This window comes from Pongo pygmaeus, chromosome 3, assembly GCF_028885625.2.
Source record: "Pongo pygmaeus isolate AG05252 chromosome 3, NHGRI_mPonPyg2-v2.0_pri, whole genome shotgun sequence".
NCBI classification, from domain to species: Eukaryota; Metazoa; Chordata; class Mammalia; order Primates; family Hominidae; genus Pongo; species Pongo pygmaeus.
This window is the reverse complement of record NC_072376.2, coordinates 182,075,519-182,099,636: the sequence shown is the minus strand read 5'-3', so window position 1 is coordinate 182,099,636 and position 24,118 is coordinate 182,075,519. Positions and strand designations below refer to the sequence as shown.

At 41.5% G+C, this 24,118-nt stretch overlaps 1 protein-coding gene and 1 non-coding gene across 8 annotated transcripts in view; both read right to left on the bottom strand.

Moving 5' to 3' along the window:
* PALLD (palladin, cytoskeletal associated protein) overlaps positions 1–24,118 on the bottom strand; it is a 442,141-nt gene that overhangs the window by 36,763 nt on the left and 381,260 nt on the right. For 5 of the 7 annotated variants that reach the window (XM_063664274.1, XM_063664275.1, XM_054485149.2 and 2 more), the window contains 2 exons: positions 20,288–20,959; positions 1,357–1,492 (listed from right to left, as the gene is read on the bottom strand). In XM_063664274.1, coding sequence (XP_063520344.1) covers positions 1,357–1,492; positions 20,288–20,959 — 808 coding nt within the window. The remainder of the gene's footprint in view (positions 1–1,356; positions 1,493–20,287; positions 20,960–24,118) is intronic. The other 2 variants (XM_063664276.1, XM_063664277.1) reach the window with 1 other exon arrangement.
* On the bottom strand, positions 13,202–13,308 carry LOC129035878 (U6 spliceosomal RNA). Its single transcript, XR_008502372.1, has one exon. It is a non-coding gene; the product is annotated as a U6 spliceosomal RNA (small nuclear RNA).

Here is a 24,118-nt window from a genome sequence, read left to right as displayed (position 1 = left end):
TTGATAATTAAAATTCTCAGAAAACATAATTATAGAGAGCTTTCTACTCTGAAAAAGGTGTCTGAAGGGGAGATTTTATACAAAAAGATCCTTGTCTTGTACTGAAGAGCCAGGCAAATTTTTCCGGTGATAATTCCTTAATAAAGCTACAGAAGGTTCCTCTCCTTTACCTGGTAAGTCTTATTTTCTAGATTTGCTTTTCCCATCCCCTTAAAATATTCTGGAAATAGTATTTTAAAAAGAAAAGAGTATTTTAAAAGAATAGCATCAACAAAAGATGAAAAAAAAAAAAAAAACCAAAACTGATGAGGAAAGACTTAAATTCAGTGGAGAAAACATCTTATCTATATATTTTACCAAATCTATTTAGGTACTCTACAGTTCTGCAGCTGTAAAATAATTATTTTTTCCTACAGTTGTCTTGCTCTAACAAACCAGAACAAGATTTTGGAACAGCCTTTACTCTTTCAGATGCTGAATTAATATCTAATAGTAGTCTGGGAGAAAAGAACAGAACAGAACTTCCCCAATGGTTTCTCTAGTAGATTTTTTTGTGTGTGTGTATAAGCAGTACATACCATGGAAAACAAATTCTCTTTTTGATACTTTAATTGCAGTTCGCTGTTTCTGGGTAGATACAAACCATTCCAAAGCACACCTTCTCCATCCCTCCCCAACCCTATCAGCCAGAATGGAATCCCTGTGTTCCTTTTTTTTTTTTTTTTTTTTTTGTTACCGTTGGCATTGCTCATTTGTTCCACTCCCAACCATATATCTGCCCTTCCTTCTTCCTTTCTTTCCCACTTACTCTCTTCACTCTTAGAAAGGTTTTATGCATAGGAGAAAGCAGTGAAGACTGAATAGAAGGAAGGCCTTTCGTTTTCTCTTTTGTCTCTGGATTCAAATCCTAATATCAAGAGAAATGTTGAGATTCAAGGGTAATAAAATAATGTGGCTGTGTGCAGTGGCTCACATCTGTAATTCCAGCAATTTGGGAGGCCGAGGTGGGCAGATCGCTTGAACTCTGTAGTTTGAAACCAGCCTAGGCAACATAGGGAGACTCTGTCTTTACAAAAATAAAAAATTAGCCAGGCATGGTAGCATGTGCCTGTGGTTCCAGCTATGCAGGAGGCTGAGGTCACAGGATTGTTTGAGCCTGGAAGGTCAAGGATGCCGTGAGCTGTGATCACATCATTGCACTCCAGCATGGGTGACAAAGTGTGACCCTGTCTCAAAAATAATAATAATAATAATGATGATGTTGTGGACAAATATCAAGAACCTAAGTCTTAGAGAAAGGAGGAAAGGTATGTGGGTAGCTAACATTCCAAGTCCAGGTCCCAAATCTATCAGTACCGGCTGGCCATTGTTCAGGAGGTCCTCCTTGAAGCGAAGTTTTCGTTCCAGGTCTTGAATAACAGCATCCTTTGTGCCTTGAATCTCCTCATCGGAGGCTATTCTAGCAGTTCTACTGGCCTTCTTTGGAAATCCTCTGCAGGACAAAAACACAAGGCAGTATAGTTAGTTGTCAGGCATATAAATCCAAGTCAAACGTTCAAGTCCAACAAAGACAGTGCAAGGTGTCAGCATGTCACTCCCACTCTTTTTTATGCTACATCTATTGCCACTATTATGGAAAGAACCATGAAAGCTGGTTCAGGTAACGCTAATTGGATGCAGGTTTCAGAGAAGGTTCACATACATTAGGGGAGTATGCCTTAGTGGGAAGGTAGATGCCAAGGGTGGGGAAGGCCTACATTTTAGTCTTAGCGAGGCGTCAGCATAAAGTGAAAGAATGATATGATTTGTAAGTAGACCTAGGTTTAAAATCTGACTCTATCTCGTATTAAGTTTGTGACCTTGGGCAAGTTTTAAAAAAATATATACCACATATAAATGTTGAGAGGTTGAAAGAGAACGTATTTCTATCATACATTTATTCAGTCTTCTAGTGCTTTGTAATCATTATTCAACAATAGTGCCTAGCCCATTTGAAATCGATATTAAGTTTGTTACCTTCCCTTCCATCCCCTTATATCCTGATTTGATTAGGGTAGGCCAATGTTATTTGAGGTCTATTTTATACAAGAGGGCCCTGGGAGGTCTGCAGGTCCTGCTGTGCCTGGTGTCCCGAAGCCTCCTGAACTTCTGGTGAGCCCAGGGCTCTTAGGACAGGTGATATCTCACTGCCTCTTTCCTTCCAAAGGCAGTAACAATGACCTGAGCTATGTGAGCCAAGGGTCATTGGTGCTGGATGCTTGAGGGGTACAGAATCACTTCTGTTGGTGCCTTAAGCAAGTTGCTTCCTATTTTTCTTCCTTTTCCCTCATAGGGCAGTGGACAAAAATTAATGAGAAATAGAATACTAAGCAATGGGGAAATGAATTGACCTATCACTACCCATATCAACAAAGCTGAACTTCAACAACAAAGTTCTGGTGAAAAAAAGCAAGTCACAGAAGACTATATATAATATACTTGTATTTATAAACAGGCAAAAGCAAAACAGTCCCCTGCTACAGCAGTGGTTCTCAAGGTGTGGTCCCCGGACCAGCAGCATTAGCATGACCTGAAGTTGTTAGAAATGCAGATTTTTGGCATCACTCCAGACCTACTGAATCACAAATTCAGAGTTGGGGACCAGCAATCTGTGTTTGAACAAATTCTCTAGGTGATACATGCAAAAGTTTTAGAAAGAAACTGAGGGGAGCATACATACATGGTAAAACCATGAAGAGAAGAGAATGATTAACTCAGAAATTTCAGGGTAGCAGTTACGTCTCAGGGAGAGTAGTGGATGCAATTGGGGAGGGTCACATGGGGGCTTCAAAGGTACTAGAGATGGATAAGAATTTCATTTTATTAAGGTAGACATATAAATTGTATATAGTTCCTTATTTATATTACATAGTTCATGATAAGATATTTCTAAGTTTAAAAAGTTTACTGCAGGCTGGGTGTGGTGGCGCACGCCTGTATTCCCAGCACTTTGGGAGACCAAGGTGGGTGAATCCCCTGAGGTCAGGAGTTTGAGACCAGCTTGGCCAACATGGTAAAACCCCGTCTCTACTAAAAATACAAAAATTAGCTGGGTGTGGTGGTGGGCGCCTGTAGTCCCAGCTACTTGGGAGGTTGGAGTATGAGAATTGCTTGAACACTGGAGGCAGAGGTTGCAGTGAGCCAAGGTTGCGCCATTGCACTCCAGCCTGGGCGACAGAGCAAGACTCCGTCTAAAAAAAAAAAAAAAAAAAAAAAAAAACACGCACACACACACACACACAAAATAAAACAAACAAAAACTTTACTGCCAAAGCGTCAAGGCACTATGTGCCTCATGTCACTTCACTGATACAGTAGAAAGCATAAGTAAGGCTAAGAATGTACCTAAACACCGGGTTCACCATTTCACCCACCAGTGCTGGGAACAAAACAGTCACTAAGTATGCAGCAGAAACTCTGAGGATCCTGTAAAGACTCTGCCACCGTCCCTCCTAAGTCATGATGCCATGCACTCCTGAGGCCTGTGCTCCTGGTCTTCCCAACAGCCGTTCTTTCCTCTTGGCCACTCCCCTTTGTTTCCTTGCTGAATTTTTCCTGATTTTGCTGCATGTTCACCCTTCAATGTGCTTATAGAAATGTGATCCCCCTCCCCAGACTCAGGGGGTAATTAATGTACGCCAATTTAAATGGTCTCAATCCCCTCGAGAGTGAATAGCTTGGACAAAGGCAGCCAATGAGACTGGGGGATTGGGGGGGAGTGAGAGGGTGGACGTGCTCTAGTTAAAATTCTCTCATCTCTGAAAAGAAACAGAAGGAAGAAATGCCCCTCTTCTTTCACTGCATATCACTGTGTCAGAAATGCAATGTCAAAAGCGGCATTGTTCACTCCATAACTGTAAGAGGAGAACCCATATGTGCCAATGATGATAGACTGAAAAGATGGAGAGTACCTGGGCCCTGATAATGTTTTGGGGGCACTGTCTTAACCTACCATGGAACTGCCCTACCCTAGACTTGTTTCATAAGTCAGTAAACCCTGTGCATCGAATCTCCTTGTAGTTGAGTCTTCTGATACCTACAGTGGAAAATATGCTGATTAAAACCTGCTATTCTAGGTTTGTCCCTTTTAGTCATTTGCCCTGAAGTTCAAATAAGGTAACACTAGACTTTACAAACTGATTTTGATATTTAGGGAGACCCTGAGACAGTAAGAACCATAGGAATTATTTATACCTTCAATTTCTAGTACTATGCAATCCTTTAACAAACACGTGCATAGTTTGCTAGTTTTCCTAAGCCTGGAACCTCTCTCCCCTCCTACTCCTTTATCTGGGGTTGTTATCATCAGTCTTTAGCTTAATGACTCCTTGGAAAGGATGTCCCTGACTAAGCCTGTCCCATTAGTTGTTTTCTTGACAGCATCTATCATGTTTGTTTTCTTGATAGCATCTATCACTCTACTATCGTTTTTTCATATTCTCTCTCCCTTAGCATGACTCCTTTGTTAATCACAGTGCTGTGAACAGACACTCCAATCATATTTCCGAAATGAGTGAATGGATGTACTGTCTATTTCTACTTCTGATTTCTCTCTCCCCTCCCCTCCTCAGCCAAGAAAACTTGTGCCAGAGCCATGTGAAATCAGACCATATGTAAAAAGTCAGGCTCAGGACACGTAAAAATTATACAATTTTGGAAGTAAAGTTCTCTGCATTTGACTTACAGCCTTATATCTGAGAACTAGAAGAGCTAGGTTTTGAAGTCACCTTAAAGATAAATGGAAGACAGCCAGCTCTCTGTTACATCAGCAAGGACTGGGAACACACACGTTCCATTACTGTAAGTCTGTGCGATGTAAACCATTGCACAACTATGAGCTGATGAGCAGCCTTTGATGACAGAAGGCACCACTGTGTTTCTGCAGGTAGACTACACTGAGAGCTGTGTTCTCAGCACAAATGGGAAAGAAAGGGGGGACAGGGGGACCATCAAGGTCAGAACAGGTCATCTCAACCGGAGGAGCAGAGAACTGGTTTTTAAAAGTCAGCCACAAGTTCCCTTGGACAAGAAAATACCTGTCTGTTCACTGTAGAATAAGTCCTGTTCCTTGGGAAGCATTTCTCAGTATATTTGACTCTTAAAGGGACTTAGAACAACTGCTCTGGAACATTCCATAGAGTTGTCACCCTGGTTTGTGTCCCTGCCACAAGGGTAATTCATCCTTTCAAAGGGTACAATTACAATTAGTCTTTGGCTCAAGTAAAAACTCTGATTAGTAAAATACATAGAATTCCATGATGTCATCACGCATTAACACTTACCTTAGAAACCAACTCTTTTTTTCTAGGCTTAACAGGGTTTTTTTTTTTTTTTTTTGACACTCAGTCTCACTCTGTTGCCTAGGCTGGAGTGCAGTGGCACCATCTTGGCTCACTGCAACCTCTGCCTCCCCGGTTCAAGCAGTTCTCCAGCCTCAGCCTCCTGAGTAGCTAGGATTACAGGCATGTGCCACCACGCCTGGCTAATTCTTGTATTGTTAGTAGAGACGGGGTTTCACCATGTTGGTCAGGCTGGTCTTGAACTCCTGACCTCGTGATCCACCTGCCTCGGCCTCCCAAAGTGCTGGGATTGCAGGCATGAGCCACCATACCCGGCCTCTATCTTTTAACAAGTCACTTCCCTCAACATATCAAGATTACCAGTATTAAGGGCAGTTACTTAATTCCTAATTTCCCACAATGTTAAAGACATTTTCCTCTTTAACTTACAGAATTTAAGGTACTCATATTTTCTTGGTTCTAAACAATTAGCACAGAAATAAAAATCAACTGAAATATGTTTTTTCTTTTTATAGACTGGGTTTTACTCTGTCGCCCACGCTGGAATGCAGTGGTGTGATCACAGCTCCCTGCAGCCTTTACATCCTAGGAGGCTCAAGCAATCCTCCTGCGTCATCCTCCAAGTAGCTGGGACCACAAGTGCATACCACTATGGCTGGCTAAACTTCCATTTCTTGTAGGGACAGGTTCTCCCTATGTTGCCCAGGCTGGTCTCAAACTTCCGGGCTCAAGGGATCCTCCTGCTTTGGCCTTTCAAAGAGCTGGAATTACAGGCGTGAGCCACTGTTCCCAGCCAAAAGATATTTTAAAATGTCTAATAGTGATTAGACAAATATTTATTGAGCATCTAGCAGGGCTCAGTGCTAGGCCAATACATTAATACAAACCCTGTTAAGCCTAGAAAAAAAGAGTTGGTTTCTAAGGTAAGTGTTAATGCGTGATGACATCATGGAATTCTATGTATTAAGATTTTATGCATAAAAATGAAAATATATTAAAAAAACCAAAAGCTTCATCATGATAGTCTCAACACTAATAGTTTTTGCTTCTTAGTACATTTAATTCAAATTAGTATATTGAAGAACTGTAACATTAATTGCTTGTATCTATCTTCCTTTACTGATCTTTCTTATCTGTTTTTCCACAAAGAAAAATGAGAGAAGGTCCCGAGCCAAGATGGCCGAATAGGAACAGCTCCCATCTACAGCTCCCAGCTTGAGCGACGCAGAAGACGGGTGATTTCTGCATTTCCAGCTGAGGTACTGGGTTCATCTCACTAGGGAGTGCCAGACAATGGGCGCAGGACAGTGGGTGCAGCGCACCGTGCGCGAGCCAAAGCAGGGCGAGGCATTGCCTCACTCGGGAAGCGCAAAGGGTCAGGGAGTTCCCTTTCCTAGTCAAAGAAAGGGGTGACAGACAGCACCTGGAAAATCGGGTCACTCTCACCCTAATACTGTGCTTTTCTGATGGGCTTAAAAAACGGTGTACCAGGAGATTATATCCCGCACCTGGCTCGGAGGGTCCTACACCCACGGAGTCTCACTGATTGTTAGCACAGCAGTCTGAGATCAAACTGCAAGGTGGCAGTGAGGCTGGGGGAGGGGCGCCCACCATTGCCCAGGCTTGCTTAGGTAAACAAAGCAGCCAGGAATCTCGAACTGGGTGGAGCCCGCCACAGCTCAAGGAGGCCGGCCTGCCTGCCTGCCTCTGTAGGCTCCACCTCTGGGGGCAGGGCACAGACAAAAAGACAGCAGTAACCTCTGCAGACTTAAATGTCCCTGTCTGACAGCTTTGAAGAGAGTAGTGGTTCTCCCAGCATGCAGCTGGAGATCTGCGAATGGGCAGACTGCCTCCTCAAGTGGGTCCCTGACCCCTGAACCCCGAGCAGCCTAACTGGGAGACACCCCCCAGTAGGGGCAGACTGACACCTCACATGGCTGGGTACTCCTCTGAGACAAAACTTCCAGAGGAACGATCAGACAGCAGCATTCGCGGTTCATGAAAATCTGCTGTTCTGCAGCCACCGCTGCTGATACCCAGGCAAACAGGGTCTGGAGTGGACCTCTAGCAAACTCCAACAGACCTGCAGCTGAAGGTCCTGTCTGTTAGAAGAAAAACTAACAAACAGAAAGGACATCCACACCAAAAACCCATCTGTACATCACCATCATCAAAGACCAAAAGTAGATAAAACCATAAAGATGGGGAAAAAACAGAGCAGAAAAACTGGAAACTCTAAAAAGCAGAGCACCTCTCCTCCTCCAAGGGAACGCAGTTCCTCACCAGCAACGGAACAAAGCTGGACGGAGGATGACTTTGACAAGTTGAGAGAAGAAGGCTTCAGACGATCAAACTACTCCGAGCTACAGGAGGAAATTCAAACCAAAGGCAAAGAAGTTAAAAACTTTGAAAAAAATTTAGACGAATGTATAACTAGAATAACCAATACAGATAAGTGCGTAAAGGAGCTGACGGAGCTGAAAGCCAAGGCTCGAGAACTACGTGAAGAATGTGGAAGCCTCAGGAGCCAATGCGATCAAATGGAAGAAAGGGTATCAGCCATGGAAGATGAAATGAATGAAATGAAGCGAGAAGGGAAGTTTAGAGAAAAAAGAATAAAAAGAAATGAACAAAGCCTCCAAGAAATATGGGACTATGTGAAAAGACCAAATCTACGTCTGATTGGTGTACCTGAAAGTGACGGGGAGAATGGAAACAAGTTGGAAAACACTCTGCAGGATATTATCCAGGAGAACTTCCCCAATCTAGCAAGACAGGCCAACATTCAGATTCAGGAAATACAGAGAACGCCACAAAGATACTCCTCGAGAAGAGCAACTCCAAGACACATAATTGTCAGATTCACCAAAGTTGAAATGAAGGAAAAAATGTTAAGGGCAGCCAGAGAGAAAGGTCGGGTTACCCACAAAGGGAAGCCCTTCAGACTAACAGCGGATCTCTCGGCAGATATTCTACAAGCCAGAAGAGAGTGGGGGCCAATATTCAACATTCTTAAAGAAAAGAATTTTCAACCCAGAATTTCATATCCAGCCAAACTAAGCTTCATAAGTGAAGGAGAAATAAAATACTTTACAGACAAGCAAATGCTGAGAGATTTTGTCACTACCAGGCCTGCCCTAAAAGAGCTCCTGAAGGAAGCACTAAACATGGAAAGGAACAACCGGTACCAGCCGCTGCAAAATCATGCCAAATTGTAAAGACCATCGAGGCTAGGAAGAAACTGCATCAACTAACGAGCAAAATAACCAGCTAACATCATAATGACAGGATCAAATTCACACATAACAATATTAACTTTAAATGGACTAAATGCTCCAATTAAAAGACACAGACTGGCAAGTTGGATAAAGAGTCAAGACCCATCAGTGTGCTGTATTCAGGAAACCCATCTCACATGCAGAAACACACACAAGCTCAAAATAAAAGGATGGAGGAAGATCTACCAAGCAAATGGAAAACAAAAAAAGGCAGGGGTTGTAATCCTAGTCTCTGATAAAACAGACTTTAAACCAACAAAGATCAAAAGAGACAGAGAAGGCCATTACATAATGGTAAAGGGATCAATGCAACAAGAGCTAACTATCCTAAATATACATGCACCCAATACAGGAGCACCCAGATTCATAAAGCAAGTCCTGAGTGACCTACAAAGAGACTTAGACTCCCACACAATAATAATGGGAGACTTTAACACCCCACTGTCAACATTAGACAGATCAACGAGACAGAAAGTTAACAAGGATACCCAGGAATTGAACTCAGCTCTGCACCAAGCGGACCTAACAGACATCTACAGAACTCTCCACCCGAAATCAACAGAATATACATTTTTTTCAGCACCACACCTATTCCAAAATTGACCACATAGTTGGAAGTAAAGCTCCCCTCAGCAAATGTAAAAGAACAGAAATTATAACAAATTGTCTCTCAGACCACAGTGCAATCAAACTAGAACTCAGGATTAAGAATCTCACTCAAAACCGCTCAACTACATGGAAACTGAACAACCTGCTCCTGAATGACTACTGGGTACATACGAAATGAAGGCAGAAATAAAGATGTTCTTTGAAACCAACAAGAACAAAGACACAACATACCAGAATCTCTGGGACACATTCAAAGCAGTGTGTAGAGGGAAATTTATAGCACTAAATGCCCACAAGAGAAAGCAGGAAAGATCCAAAATTGACACCTAACATCACAATTAAAAGAACTAGAAAAGCAAGAGCAAACACATTCAAAAGCTAGCAGAAGGCAAGAAATAACTAAAATCAGAGCAGAACTGAAGGAAATAGAGACACAAAAAACCCTTCAAAAAATTAATGAATCCAGGAGCTGGTTTTTTGAAAGGATCAACAAAATTGATAGACCACTAGCAAGACTAATAAAGAAGAAAAGAGAGAAGAATCAAATAGATGCAATAAAAAATGATAAAGGGGATATCACCACCGATCCCACAGAAATACAAACTACCATCAGAGAATACTACAAACACCTCTACGCAAATAAACTAGAAAATCTAGAAGAAATGGATAAATTCCTCGACACATACATCCTCCCAAGACTAAACCAGGAAGAAGTTGAATCTCTGAATAGACCAATAACAGACTCTGAAATTGTGGCAATAGTCAACAGCTTACCAACCAAAAAGCATCCAGGACCTGCTGGATTCACAGCCGAATTCTACCAGAGGTACAAGGAGGAACTGGTACCATTCCTTCTGAAACTATTCCAATCAATAGAAAAAGAGGGAATCCTCCCTAACTCATTTTATGAGGCCAGCATCATCCTGATACCAAAGCTGGGCAGAGACACAACCAAAAAAGAATTTTAGACCAATATCCTTGACGAACATTGATGCAAAAATCCTCAATAAAATACTGGCAAACAGAATCCAGCAGCACATCAAAAAGCTTATCCACCATGATCAAGTGGGCTTCATCCCTGGGATGCAAGGCTGGTTCAATATATGCAAATCAATAAATGTAATCCAGCATATAAACAGAACCAAAGACAAAAACCACATGATTATTTCAATAGATGCAGAAAAGGCCTTTGACAAAATTCAACAACCCTTCATGCTAAAAGCTCTCAATAAATTAGGTATTGATGGGATGTATCTCAAAATAATAAGAGCTATCTATGACAAACCCACAGCCAGTATCATACTGAATGGGCAAAAACTGGAAGCATTCCCTTTGAAAACTGGCATAAGACAGGGATGCCCTCTCTCACCACTCCTATTCAACACAGTGTTGGAAGTTCTGGCCAGGGCAATGAGACAGGAGAAGGAAATAAAGGGTATTCAATTAGGAAAAGAGGAAGTCAAATTGTCCCTGTTTGCAGATGACATGATTGTATATCTAGAAAACCCCATTGTCTCAGCCCAAAATCTCCTTAAGCTGATAAGCAACTTCAGCAAAGTCTCAGGATATAAAATCAATGTACAAAAATCACAAGCATTGTTATACACCAATAACAAACAGCCAAATCATGAGTGAACTCCCATTCACAATTGCTTCAAAGAGAATAAAATACTTAGGAATCCAATTTACAAGGGACGTGAAGGACCTCTTCAAGGAGAACTACAAACCACTGCTCAATGAAATAAAAGAGGATACAAACAAATGGAAGAACATTCCATGCTCATGGGTAGGAAGAATCAATATCGTGATAATGGCCATACTGCCCAAGGTAATTTATAGATTCAATGCCATCCCCATCAAGCTACCAATGACTTTCTTCACAGAATTGGAAAAAACTACTTTAAAGTTCATATGGAACCAAAAAAGAGCCCACATCGCCAAGTCAATCCTAAGCCAAAAGAACAAAGCTGGAGGCATCACGCTACCTGACTTCAAACTATACTACAAGGCTACAGTAACCAAAACAGCATGGTACTGGTACCAAAACAGAGATATAGATCAATGGAACAGAACAGAGCCCTCAGAAATAACGCCACATATCTACAACTATCTGATCTTTGACAAACCTGAGAAAAACAAGCAATGGGGAAAGGATTCCCTATTTAATAAATGGTGCTGGGAAAACTGGCTAGCCATATGTAGAAAGCTGAAACTGGATCCCTTCCTTACACCTTATACAAAAATTAATTCAAGATGGATTAAAGACTTAAACGTCAGACCTAAAACCATAAAAACCCTAGAAGAAAACCTAGGCATTACCATTTAGGACATAGGCATGGGCAAGGACTTCATGTCTAAAACACCAAAAGCAATGGCAACAAAAGCCAAAACTGACAAATGGGATCTAATTAAACTAAAGAGCTTCTGCACAGCAAAAGAAACTACCATCAGAGTGAACAGGCAACCTACAAAATGGGAGAAAATTTTTGCAACCTACTCATCTGACAAAGGGCTAATATCCAGAATCTACAACGAACTCAAAGAAATTTACAAGAAAAAAACAAACAACCCCGTCAAAAAGTGGGCAAAGGATATGAACAGACACTTCTCAAAAGAAGACATTTATGCAGCCAAAAAACACATGAAAAAATGCTCACCATCAGTGGCCATCAGAGAAATGCAAATCAAAACCACAATGAGATACCATCTCACACCAGTTAGAATGGCAATCATTAAAAAGTCAGGAAACAACAGGTGCTGGAGAGGATGTGGAGAAATAGGAACACTTTTACACTGTTGGTGGGACTGTAAACAAGTTCAACCATTGTGGAAGTCAGTGTGGCGATTCCTCAGGGATCTAGAACTAGAAATACCATTTGACCCAGCCATCCCATTACTGGGTATATACCCAAAGGACTATAAATCATGCTGCTATAAAGACACATGCACACGTATGTTTATTGCGGCACTATTCACAATAGCAAAGACTTGGAACCAACCCAAATGTCCAACAATGATAGACTGGATTAAGAAAATGTGGCACATATACACCATGGAATACTATGCAGCCATAAAAAATGATGAGTTCATGTCCTTTGTAGGGACATGGATGAAATTGGAAATCATCATTCTCAGTAAACTATCGCAAGGAGAAAAAACCACACACTGCATGTTCTCACTCATAGGTGGGAATTGAACAATGAGAACACATGGACACAGGAAGGGGGACATCACACCCTGGGGACTGTTGTGGGGTTGGGGGATGGGGGAGGGATAGCATTAGGAGATATAACTAATGCTAAATGACGAGTTAATGAGTGCAGCACACCAGCATGGCACATGTATACATATGTTGCTAACCTGCACATTGTACACATGTACCCTAAAACTTAAAGTATAATAATAATAAAAAATAAATAAATAAATAAAAGAAAAATGAGAGAAAATTAGAATTTGGACTAATTTATGTTTGTACATACATACATCGGTGGTGATGGGAACTGTAGGTTCTTTACCTAAATAGTTAGGTCCTGGAAGAGGACAATTTATAGCAATGGTGACACATGCATTATTTGGTGCCTTGTAGATAGCAGGTACAAATACTTGCCTCCATAGTTGTAATGATCATCACAATTTACTACACAGTTTATACCGCATTCATCCTTGAAGGCTATGAAAATTAGATCCTGAACCTAGAGTTTGCTGTTAGGCCACCTCTGCCTCCTACTAAAATGAATGTGTCCAGCCTATCAAAGATTCTCTTCAACAAGCATGAGCTCCATGACATATTACATTGCAAACCTGACTTTTTGCAAATGTACGTGGCTGGAGACATGCCAATCTTAGCAGTCAGTGCTTGAAATTGAAACTTGAGGGGGAATAAGAAAAGATTCCAGTGGGCAATTATTTACAATGATTAATATTTCAATATTTTTAACTTACAAAAATGGCAGTTTCATAGAGGCTATATGGTTTAAAAATACACAGTACTTCATGACTGTGTGTGTCATCCTTGCACAGAGGCCATGCTTATCTTCTCTGTATCATTCCAATTTTAGTATTCATACTGCCAAAGCAAGCACTCAACATTATTTAAGTGAGATGGCAAAGACCCCCCCACATCCTAAAGGATGGTCCTTGATCACAAAGGCTAATAACCAAGTTGGGGAATAAGTTAAGGAACGAACCATGTGGTACCAATTCTAGATGCAATGGGAATAAAAAAGAAACAGAAAACAGTGCTGGCTAGAATGACTGCAGAAGACTTCATGAAAGAGGCAAGTTATAAGCCCTTGAAAGATGACAAGGATGTAGATAAGTAGAGTGGAGAAGAAGAAGAAATTCAGAGTCAGCATGAATAAAGAAACAGACGTGAGAACCTGTTTTTTTTGTTTGTTTGTTTGTTTTGTTTTAACCACTTAAAAGCTGTGTGGTTTGGGCTAGTGACCTAATGACCATATGTCTCAGTTTCCTCCTTTGTAAAATCTGGGTATTAACAGCTTGTATCTCATGGGATCACTGGGTAAACTACATGAACTAATGTGTACTAAACACTTAGAACAGCACCTGGTGTAGTAAGAGTAGATCTGAAGTGACAAACAGAAAATATTCCGCATGGAAGTAAGTCACAGAGACGAGACTGGCTGAGATAAACAGAATGGAAGAGGGGAAGGAGTTTAAAAAGATGCCAAGAATTCTTGACCAGAATTTCCAAGAATGTGCAAATAACCCTTACTGATTGCCTTCTCAGTGTTCAACTCTGTTCTAGGTGCTAGAAATACAATGTTGAACTAGGTCACGATAGTTAGAAAAATTGTATTTTTATGGTGGATATGGCAGAAAGAGATAAAAGAATGGAAGGCAAGACATATCAGGAGGTGGTAAACGCAATGAAAGGACAGAAGTATGAGTAGATGACTGTATCAGACAGCGTGGTCCATCAGACTTCTGAGGAGGTGACTCTCCAGTGGTGGCCTAAACCATAGGAAGTGGCTGGCTATGTGAGTCCTACAGGGAGAGCTTGGCAGTGCAGAGGTCCTGTGACCAGAACCAGCCTGGCAGGGCCAACGGATGGTCACCGTGAACCCTGAGGAAAGAGGTACGAATACAGTTTTCTCACACTTATTCTAATATGGAACCTCTTCTCTTTTTCAAAGCATCTCACTGGACTAATGTAATTCAGAAACGCTTTACGAAATTGTGTTAAAAGTTGAGGACAGGGTTTAGGGGTAGCATGCAAGATGAGAGTTAGAAATAAAAGTGGAATATTTTGAAAGAGGAGGCGTGAGGAAAGAAAAGCAATTATAAATTTTGAGGCAAAAATTTGGCAACTGAGTTTGTTTTCCTATAAAACTAATGCTTTGTTAGAGTTTAATGTAAGACGGTTGTAGTTCTGCTCCCTGAAGTGGCATCTTCTTTTGATAAATGAAGAGTAGCAACTCATTAGGAAATAAAAAGAGTGGTGACCAAGAGATGATCTCCTTTTTTTGATGGTTTGCACAATTAAAAAAAAAATAAAATAGTATTCTAAGTTGGTAGTTACCAAAACCAGAACTCTTCACAAAAATCCATACTCAGAGGCAAACCTTAACCAATAAACAACTCGTAACAGGCCTCCTGCACTAAATACTTCATTGTATACACACTCAGCCCAATTGTACAAAAAACATTACTGATCTGTTTACTCTGGCTTTAACAGTAAGTCATTTGTCATTTAAAAATAATATTCATGTGGTTGGGATAAAAACATCTCAAACATATACACAAGCGTCTGGAAGGTAAAGTTTTCCAGATTCAATCACCACCAAATCCCAAGAGGTCTCTTTTTTTGGCTACTGAATAATCTTGAAAGCATCCTTCCCTTGATATGCTATTGCAGGTCAATTCTGTGAGCAGATTTCAGAAACTCAAATTTCCAGAGCACAATATTGATTTAAGAGATAAGGTACCAGAATCAACCAGAGAATTTAACTATTACAAGTCCTCTTATTCTACTCTTCTCACATTCAGTGAAATCTGATGGTAACTGAATTCCACAAAATTTCAGAGTGAGCAAACTCATTAACATGTTGGCATTTAAATATCACTTATATTTAAGAATGTAGTGTATTAATATATAAAAGAGCCCAAGATATACAAACTGAGCTTTTGTATATCAATTCTATTTTCCTTTTACTGAATTTTATGTAAAGCAAAGGCTGTTAAAGTACAAAAAATGGGTACCTTAAGCTCATATTTAAAGGAAAATAGATAACTTTATTCCAATATCAAATTCTCCTCACATTATATTTTGGGTTCTTTAAAAAAGAAAATGACAAAGGCACGTGGGTTACTTTTTTTTTTTTTTTTTTGAGACAGAGTTTTGCTCTGTCACCAGGCTGGAATGCAATGGCGCAATCTCAGCTCACTGCAACCTCCACCCACTGTGTTCAAGCGATTCCCCTGCCTCAGCCCTCCCAAGTAGCTGGGACTACAGGTGCGCACCACCATGCCTGGCTAATTTTTTGTATTTTAGTAGAGATGGGGTTTCACCATGTTGGCCAGGATGATCTCGATCTACTGACCTCATGATCCACTGGCCTCAGGTAACTTCTGTTCATTCATTCTGTACAACTTGGTACACAGCCGTACAGGTCTGATTTTGAGCTGCCCCAGAGGCAGAGACATTTCAACAGAATAACCCAGTCGCAGCAGATCCTGGAGGCCTTGCCTACTAATTTATTGGTAAATACTTGCCCAGGATTGGATACAACTTGATAAGATACTGGACCCTAATGAGCCCAGTAATAACACCTCCAACCCCTTCAGGTCAGAGAATGAAAAGCCCCCCGCTATCTGTTTCCTGAAAAATAGGAGAAAGATAGGTATGATGAGATGTCTGCAGAGTACATTGCAGCTTGTGTCTGTTGGATTCTTTTTCACTGGTTACTATCTAACCACGGTCTTGACTTGAAAACTGTTTAAAATGCTCTGTGTGGTGAATCTTAAAGTACAACTAAATTTGTTACAAAGTTTTCCTTGACTCGGGGGATTCTGATTTGCTGCTTCTACAACAGTTTTCTTTAATCAAGAAATGTTAGACATTAGAGTTATTTGAGATGAACCTAAGTCACGCTATTCTCTCCTTGCTCAGGCATTTCTTCCAGAACCCTGGGAAATCCTGTCACCTATTGAGTAACAATGATGACAGTGTCCCCACCTACCCGTTTCCTATCAGGGAGAAAGAGAGGGACAATGAGATAATGTCCATAAGGAGCTGTGGGCCTATATAATAAAAGCTCTCAAGAGTACATCTGTATAAAAGCTCTTACTGACATATGCTCTTCTTTGTGACAAACACAGAGCAACATTTCAAACCAAAGCCCCGCTTATATAAAACAGGCAGTTAAGAGCATACAACATTGTGACACTGTGGCTATGTGGCACTCCCTTATGAGCACAGATTCCAAGAATGTGAAGATGGCAAAAGAAACAGTGCCAGTCTGGTTTCAGGGATGGGTCTGATCTGATTCACCCTTCAGACTTAGTATGGCCGCTCAGAGACCAACAGAGCAGAACTGCCACACTACGCCTGTCAGCACTGACAAATCTTCTGGGTTTCTTCCATGTCTTAGGGCTGATTTACTATTTGGAGAAACATGGTTACAGCAATGGAGGGTGTAACACCAACTTACCAGCAATAGTGAGGGGAGTAGGATACATTAATTTTATAAAAGTGCAAACAGATTTCTCTCTAAGGCATGCTCTCCTTACTGCCTCCATCTAAAAGAGTTTGTCAACTTAATATTTGTATCTGTCGACTGCTTTGTGCAGGGCAATATTTTCTTTGCCAGTGATCCCAGTAAATTTGGGGAAGATGTAGCATAAAGGAAGAAAGGCATTTGAGGAACTGTATGTATAGAAGTTCCCCAGACTGCAGTCAACCTCTCTCCAGCTCACAGAACAGCATGCAGTTGGTTGACTGTGGTCTGGGGAACTTCTATACATACAGTTCCTCAAATGTCGTTCTTCCCCAAATTTACTGTCTTTTGCCTCAGCTTTGTGGTTTATCACTGACATCCATGACCTTTGTTCCCTGCTTTGACCTGCTACCCAAACATATGAGAAACAGAACCTTATCTCCACCGACTGTTTAGAAACTTAGTACTTACTAACCTTCCTGTCTACAGATGAAAATAAGAACAGTGTGAAACAAACAGAATAAAACAGCAAGTATACAAGTGATGATTAAGAAAACTAAGAGGGGCTGGGCACAGTGGCTCAGGCCTGTAATCCCACTACTTTGAGAGGCCAAGGCAGGCGGATCACCTGAGGTCAGAAGTTTGAGACCAGCCTGGCCATCATGGTGAAACCCCATCTCTACTAAAAATACAAAAACTAGATGGGCGTGGTGGCTCACACCTGTAATCCCAGCTATTTAGGTGGCTGAGGCAAGAATTGTTGGAACCCAGAGGCGGAGGTGGCAGTGAGCTGCAATTGCACCACTGCATTCCAGCCTGGACAACAGAACAAGACTGTCTCAGGAAAAAAAAAAAAAAAAAAAAGAAAAGAAAAGAAAAGAAAAGAAAACTAAGATATTGGAAATTTATATTTAAGATTTTGGTAAAACAAGGCAAGTGAAAAAACCTAATGAATTTCTACTTCATTGCGTTATATATAATCAATCTATTTGTTGGTACTTGATATATATATGGCAAAACCATCCAGCTAAAGAAATAACACTTATAAGTGAAACTGAATATATACATCTTACGATAACTTGGCAGTTCCTGCAAGTTCCAGGATGCCAAAGTCATGGCAGCCCTGATAGGGACACTCAATCTTTGGCAAATTATTTGGATTATTATGATAAACAAAATAGTAACATTTTTGTTTTTAATTCAGAATGCAAATGACAGATCCCATAGTATGCCAGAGGAAAAACATGTTTCAAAAGACACATTTATCAATCCAAAATAATGAATTCTTCAAGTGTGGGTGATTTAGCAACAGGAAAATTCCTTGAGGACAAAACGGTAACCACATAATAATGGCTTACTGAGCAGGCACAGAGCTAAAAATCTGTAGTCTGGTATTGCCACTTCGATGTCACAGCACTTAACTATCTTTGGGTACAGTTTTCCATGGCCACAAAATCGGCATGACTTCTCCATTAATTTTTAAGAAATGGCAGGAACGACTGGACTCTTGTGGTAACAATTATAAGCTATTTTGACTCCATAAAATGAGTCACTGTGATAGACGGTGACAAGAAGCAAGTGCTCCTGTTACTTGAGGTAAGCCCTTAAAACTGCTTATCTTCTTAAGAAGGTTTCAAAGTCACTGATCAGCACAAACTGCTGTTTCTACCAAAAATGATAAATGGCACAATCATCACCACCTTTGAAAAACTAATCTTTGATCAAATTCTATATGAGAAATATTAGAACAGATTATTTACACAGTACTCCTCTTCCTGGGAAGCAAGACTTGGTACCCTTTTAATGAGAGAGGATGAAAAAGTGTCATGCAACAAATTCTGGCTCTTTGGGTCTCTCTAATAGCTTCTCTGTACCAAGATAATACACTTCTTTTTCTAACAGCTAAATAAAAGCTCAAAGAGAAAAAGCAGGGAGAAAGACAAAGGTTCTCCTCAGACAAGTTGACTGACAACTTTTAACAGAAGTCCATTATCACATCATTACTATATTTAGCTCCTTTATTGGACTTGTTTCTTTACATATTCATTTGACTGTGTTTCGTCCAATAAGGATTTGAGAAGAAGCCAGATTTCAAATTCATGTAATCAACATTTACGAAATGCCCAACAAAAGCAGCATTGCTAACTGAAGCTGCCTGGTACACCTTTGTCGAGGCCCGACATAGCAATGCTTGCCTTTAAGGTGGCATTAGTGTATCCTAGCAATGGAACACTTTTATAGGTGAATGAAAATAACGTGAATTCTAAGATCTTCTCCTTTTTACTCTTTAGTAGTTTTCTTCTTTTTCTCTCTGAACAAGAGTATGCTTCTGGCAAACTCTGAAGTAGGATTTCAGCAGGAAGAGTTGAGATATGGGTGCTGGCTTAACCTTTGCGAGCACTTCCTCATTTTTGAAATCTTCAGTAAAATGAGTAAGTACTAGCATTTACTTATTTTACTCTTCAACCAAACATGCCAAACACCTGTACTGTATTTTTTTTTTGAGGATTTTACTGTACTTCTGTAGGTGTTATTTATCCTCAAAGATTTTCCATTTTAAAGACCTCACAGGGCTGCCACATCATCACTGTGATGTAAAGAGAGACATATTAGATCACCTGCAAACAGAAAGAGATAGAGGAGGCATGTAATGTATCTCGAGATCACAGGCCAGGGACAAAACTGGCATCATAATTTCTCCACTAGGTTGCATACATCAAAACATAAAGACATTTACATGCTTTTGCCCCCTTCCAGTCAATCACTAGATTTACACAAAGGCTTATTTCTTAAATCTGTTAATTAAGGTTTTTCAAAAACACTAAGTATATACTTAATAACCAAACTCCTTCACATCCATTGTAATGCTGGCATGAAATGTTATAATAAAACACATAGTTTGGTGGTGAGAGCATGGATTCGTGTCTCGGTTTAGTGGCTATGTGACCCTGGGCAATTTATTTAACTCCTAGACTCCTCAGTACTTTAACTGGGGCAATGCTACCTCTTAGGAATGTTGTATCAAGTGAAATAATACATGTGAGTTGCTTAGCACAGTGCTCAATAAATGATAGCTAAGCCCCCCACCCCCGTCATAATGATTAAGAGAGGGCACTGCATAGATTTTGAATAGTTCCTGATGAGAATCTCATATTAATTCAGACGAAAAAGTTCTGATTTTGATAATGTTAAGTGGCTACGCAAGAATCACTGAGTCAAATTGCCATTAAGAATTTTTACATCGCACGGAGAGAAATGTGTGAAATGTTACTGGGGCGCTCTGGGTTGCAGGCTGATGGGAGCGCGTGTACGGCGATGTGGGAGTCCCAGGGCGACCCGAGGCGGAGGGGCAGGGAAGTGGAGGACTGCGGCGGTTACTCACGCGGGGGTGACACCCTTGGGCAGCCCCAGGGCGTTGACAGCCGCCGGCGGCGGCTGCGAGGGCAGCAGAGCGCTGAGGAAGGCCGCGGGCGTCTGGCTGTGGCCGAAGCGGGTGGCAGGCGACGAGCAGTGGGACGCCTGCCCCGGGCTCGGGAGCGGCGGTGGTGGCGGCGGCAGTGGGAACACGTCGGGCACCGGGAAGGCAGCCGTGGGGCTGAAGACCGGGGGCGGCGGGGGCGGGGGCGACGGCGAGGAGGAGCCCCACGGGGCCTCGGGCTCGGCGCCGAAGGGCTGCGCGAAGGGCGGCACGGGGGCGCGGCCGAACTGCCTCGGCGTCGGGGACATGGGCGACGGGAGGCTGGACGAGCTGGGGCTGGAGGCCGGCGTGCCGTGGCCAGACGCGGGCCCGAGGTTCTGCGCGGCGATGAACTGCTTGGGGCGCGCGTAGTTGAAGGAGCCGGAGGACTGCATGGCGGGGGCGGAGCGGGAGGCCAGCGCGCTCATGGGCTCCGGGGACGCGGGCGGCGTGCAGGCCGCGAGCTCGGGGAAGGCGGGCGGCGGCGGGAAGGGGGGCGAGGGCGGCGCGCTGCGCGGGGCTGGCGGAGGCTGCCGAGCGCCGGCCTCCTGCTCCAGTCGGATTTGGTTCTGGAGTTGCTGGATCTTCAGAGGGTCCCTGGGGGGAGAGAGAGAAGCGACACCTTCAGAGAGGGAACGGCCAGGAACGTGCATTCCAGGAGTGAGCTCAGCTTGTGAGCATCGCTTGGCACTTAGGCCAGCTGCAGAGAACACCCAGGGAACGGGCACACGTTAGCAGCCGAAGTGTGGGGCCAGCAGTTCATTCTGGACCAAGCGCGAAGTCAGTGAAGTATGCACACCCATTTCACTGTCTCATTTTTAAGTTTCACATAAAGTGATTCCAACCAGTTTACAAATCCTGATGGAAATTTTGTCTGACTTCCAGGAGCCATATTTTGTTTTTAACGGATCAAGAAATAGTAAGAGAAAAACGTTTCGAGATCAATTCTCAGTCCTCTCATTCGTAGCCAATTTTTGGTAAAAGAATTCTATCAAAATGAGAAAGTTAAAAGCAAAAAACCACTTGGTTGAAGTTATATTTGGCAGATTTAGGTTAGTCCAATTTGCCTATTTCAGTGCTGTCAACTCTACATTGAATAAATACCACAGGTGGATTTTTTTAAAAATTTACTTTAATCTCTACATTTATCCCCTAAGAAAGTCTTTATGCAAAATTTTAGTAGTAAACTGAATTGCGAATTTCTTACACAAACCTTAATACACACTGATATTGTATATTATTTCAAACACATGTAAACAAGTGACATCTATAACAGGTAGGTGTTCAATAAACAATAGCAAAATATTTTATAATATTGTGTATTTAATTCCCCAAATATTTACCATTGAGAAGAGATAGTTCAAATTTTTATTTCTGAAATAAGAGTAAGCAGCTAGCAATGATCTAATATCTCACTCCTTTACTCAAAAACTTTGCTGTACATCCAGGATGTTTTCCTTTATTCACATGAGGTAAACATAGGGACCAATAGCTGTCAAAAGAAACTTCAACAGAAGGTGGCACTGTAACAAGCAGATAAAACAAGTATCTATGAATAGAAAATAAACCTTTTAAAACTAAAAATCAGACCCCAAAACTTTCTTATCCATAGGCAGAAATCAAGCCTTCAGAGACTCAGCAATACAAAGAATTGAAGCGGCCAATAAAAAGTGAAAAAATATCTAGGTCTTTTCCCAAGTATCATGAGCTGTGGGAACATCAGCAGGTTCTAAACTCTGTCCTGTGTCTTCTGTTCCCTTCTATAATTATCCAGGAAAGTGATTAGACTCAAGTCCATGAGAGGAAAAAGACACACTTTCTTGGGAACTGAAAGGTGTAATGAGGAGATGGTTCTATGTTCTTAATATGTACAGAGCATCAAATACTTGAACCGCAAAAAACTTTGTGGGGTCCTATTGAACTTGAGTGTTTTAAAAGTAGCCATGTCACTGCTGGGATTCACCACTGCCCTTAAGTTCCAGATGTCTGTGTGGTTTGGGTAGACTGTCCAGCACATGTGCTCTGGCATTCATGCATTTAGAACTGGCCCAGGAATAGAACTCATAAAAACCACCCACTAGCTCTAAAATCCATTATCCAGCACTCTCCATTCCGAGTCCCCAGATGCTTCATCTCCCTGCCTTTGCTGGCTGTCTTACATTTCCTCACCAGGGCAGCATGCATCCCAGTCCCAGGATGTTTATCATCAACACTCTTCCACACCCTTCAGCTGACCTCTGCATCTGGATTGGAAGCCATCTGTGTGGCTCTCCTCAAAGGCGCTGCTCCCCTACTCTGTCACCACCTGGGCTCACAATGGCCAAAGCCACAGCTGTGTTTTAAGTATTTTAGGCTTGGCCTGGCATCAGCAAATTGCTGTGTGTCGTGGCTCTGCCGAAGTAGCTACAGACATCATATCACGCTCTGTACCTTATGTGAGGATTCCCTGGCCCCAGAATTAGGGAGTGACTTTTGAGAGCCAGTCTTCAAAGAAACCAGAGCAGGAAAGCCCAGACCAGGACTATATTGGTTCTCAACTTCTCCATGGGTCAGCCTACTCATTCGGGCATTAAAAAGAACCATCATGTTTGCTAACCCAAGTGGGCTTAAAGCTGTGGAAGTGCTACCTTTAGTATGAAGTGACAGTTTAAGAAATTATTAATGTAGCATTTCACAGGAAACGAATGGGCATTCTAGTGATTTGGCTGCTAGTATATACTGCAGTGAAGAACTTTGCTAGCGTTTTGACTTCCTATTTTTCAGTGGTTCAGTGAGGCATCAAGAATATAATATGCAGGGACTGGAGGGGGTGGGGAAAGGGAGCACAAAAACACTTATTTTGAATTTTAAAGTGTCTGACTTTATTTCTGTGCAAATGATAATCTTTTAAATACTTGAGTTAAATGGATTTCATATTTGGACTGTGATGTGATGAAATGCACAATTTTACCATTTTCTTCTTCCTCATTAAGCTATTATTAGAAAAGCTGATTTTCACAGAGATAAAAAGGCCGAAAGAATGAAAGGTACCAGAAAGGCAAGGTTGCCTATAGCTTTTGGAAATTACTTAGAAGTTATTTGTCATAAGAAATTCATTACTTCTTTAGTTTCTCCATTTTTTTTCTGCTGTCTTTTCTCTGAAAAAATGAAACTGAACTTTTTGGAAATACTATGTATTTCCAAGTAGTGTGACAAATTAAGGGTTCTAGATAGCCCTAGTTGCAAATGTACTTTGAGTGTCATTTGTTTAAATCTTTGGTCTTGCACAAGTAATCCATCAAATTTCTCCCAGCTTCTTTTTTCCCCTCTCGCCACCATACCCCTAATTCAAAAAATCTAAGCAATTCCCCACTCTTGCCTATCCTTCAATTCTAAAAGTTTTGATACTGAAGGAAAGGAGACCGTCTAGACCTGTCACAGTCCACTTACACATGGGAAGACTAGTTTTAAGTAACACTGAAGGCCACAGAGCAAGTTACCTGCAAAGCCAGGTTAGAACCTGTGTCTGTCCCTGCTCTTTTCACTACATCAGGCATGTAACATAAAAGGACCCTGACCTTCAATGTGACTTAAAAAAAAAAAAAAAAAAAATCTGTGGCTATATTTTCCTTCCGAGGACTTTATTCACTTTTATACCTTACTGCAGCTGTAACATCCAGGGCCTTTAGGATCTGAATCATCAGTTAAGGTTTTAAATACATATTTAAGAACATATTTAAGAATATCTGACTTCAAACTTGATTTCATGCTAACTCA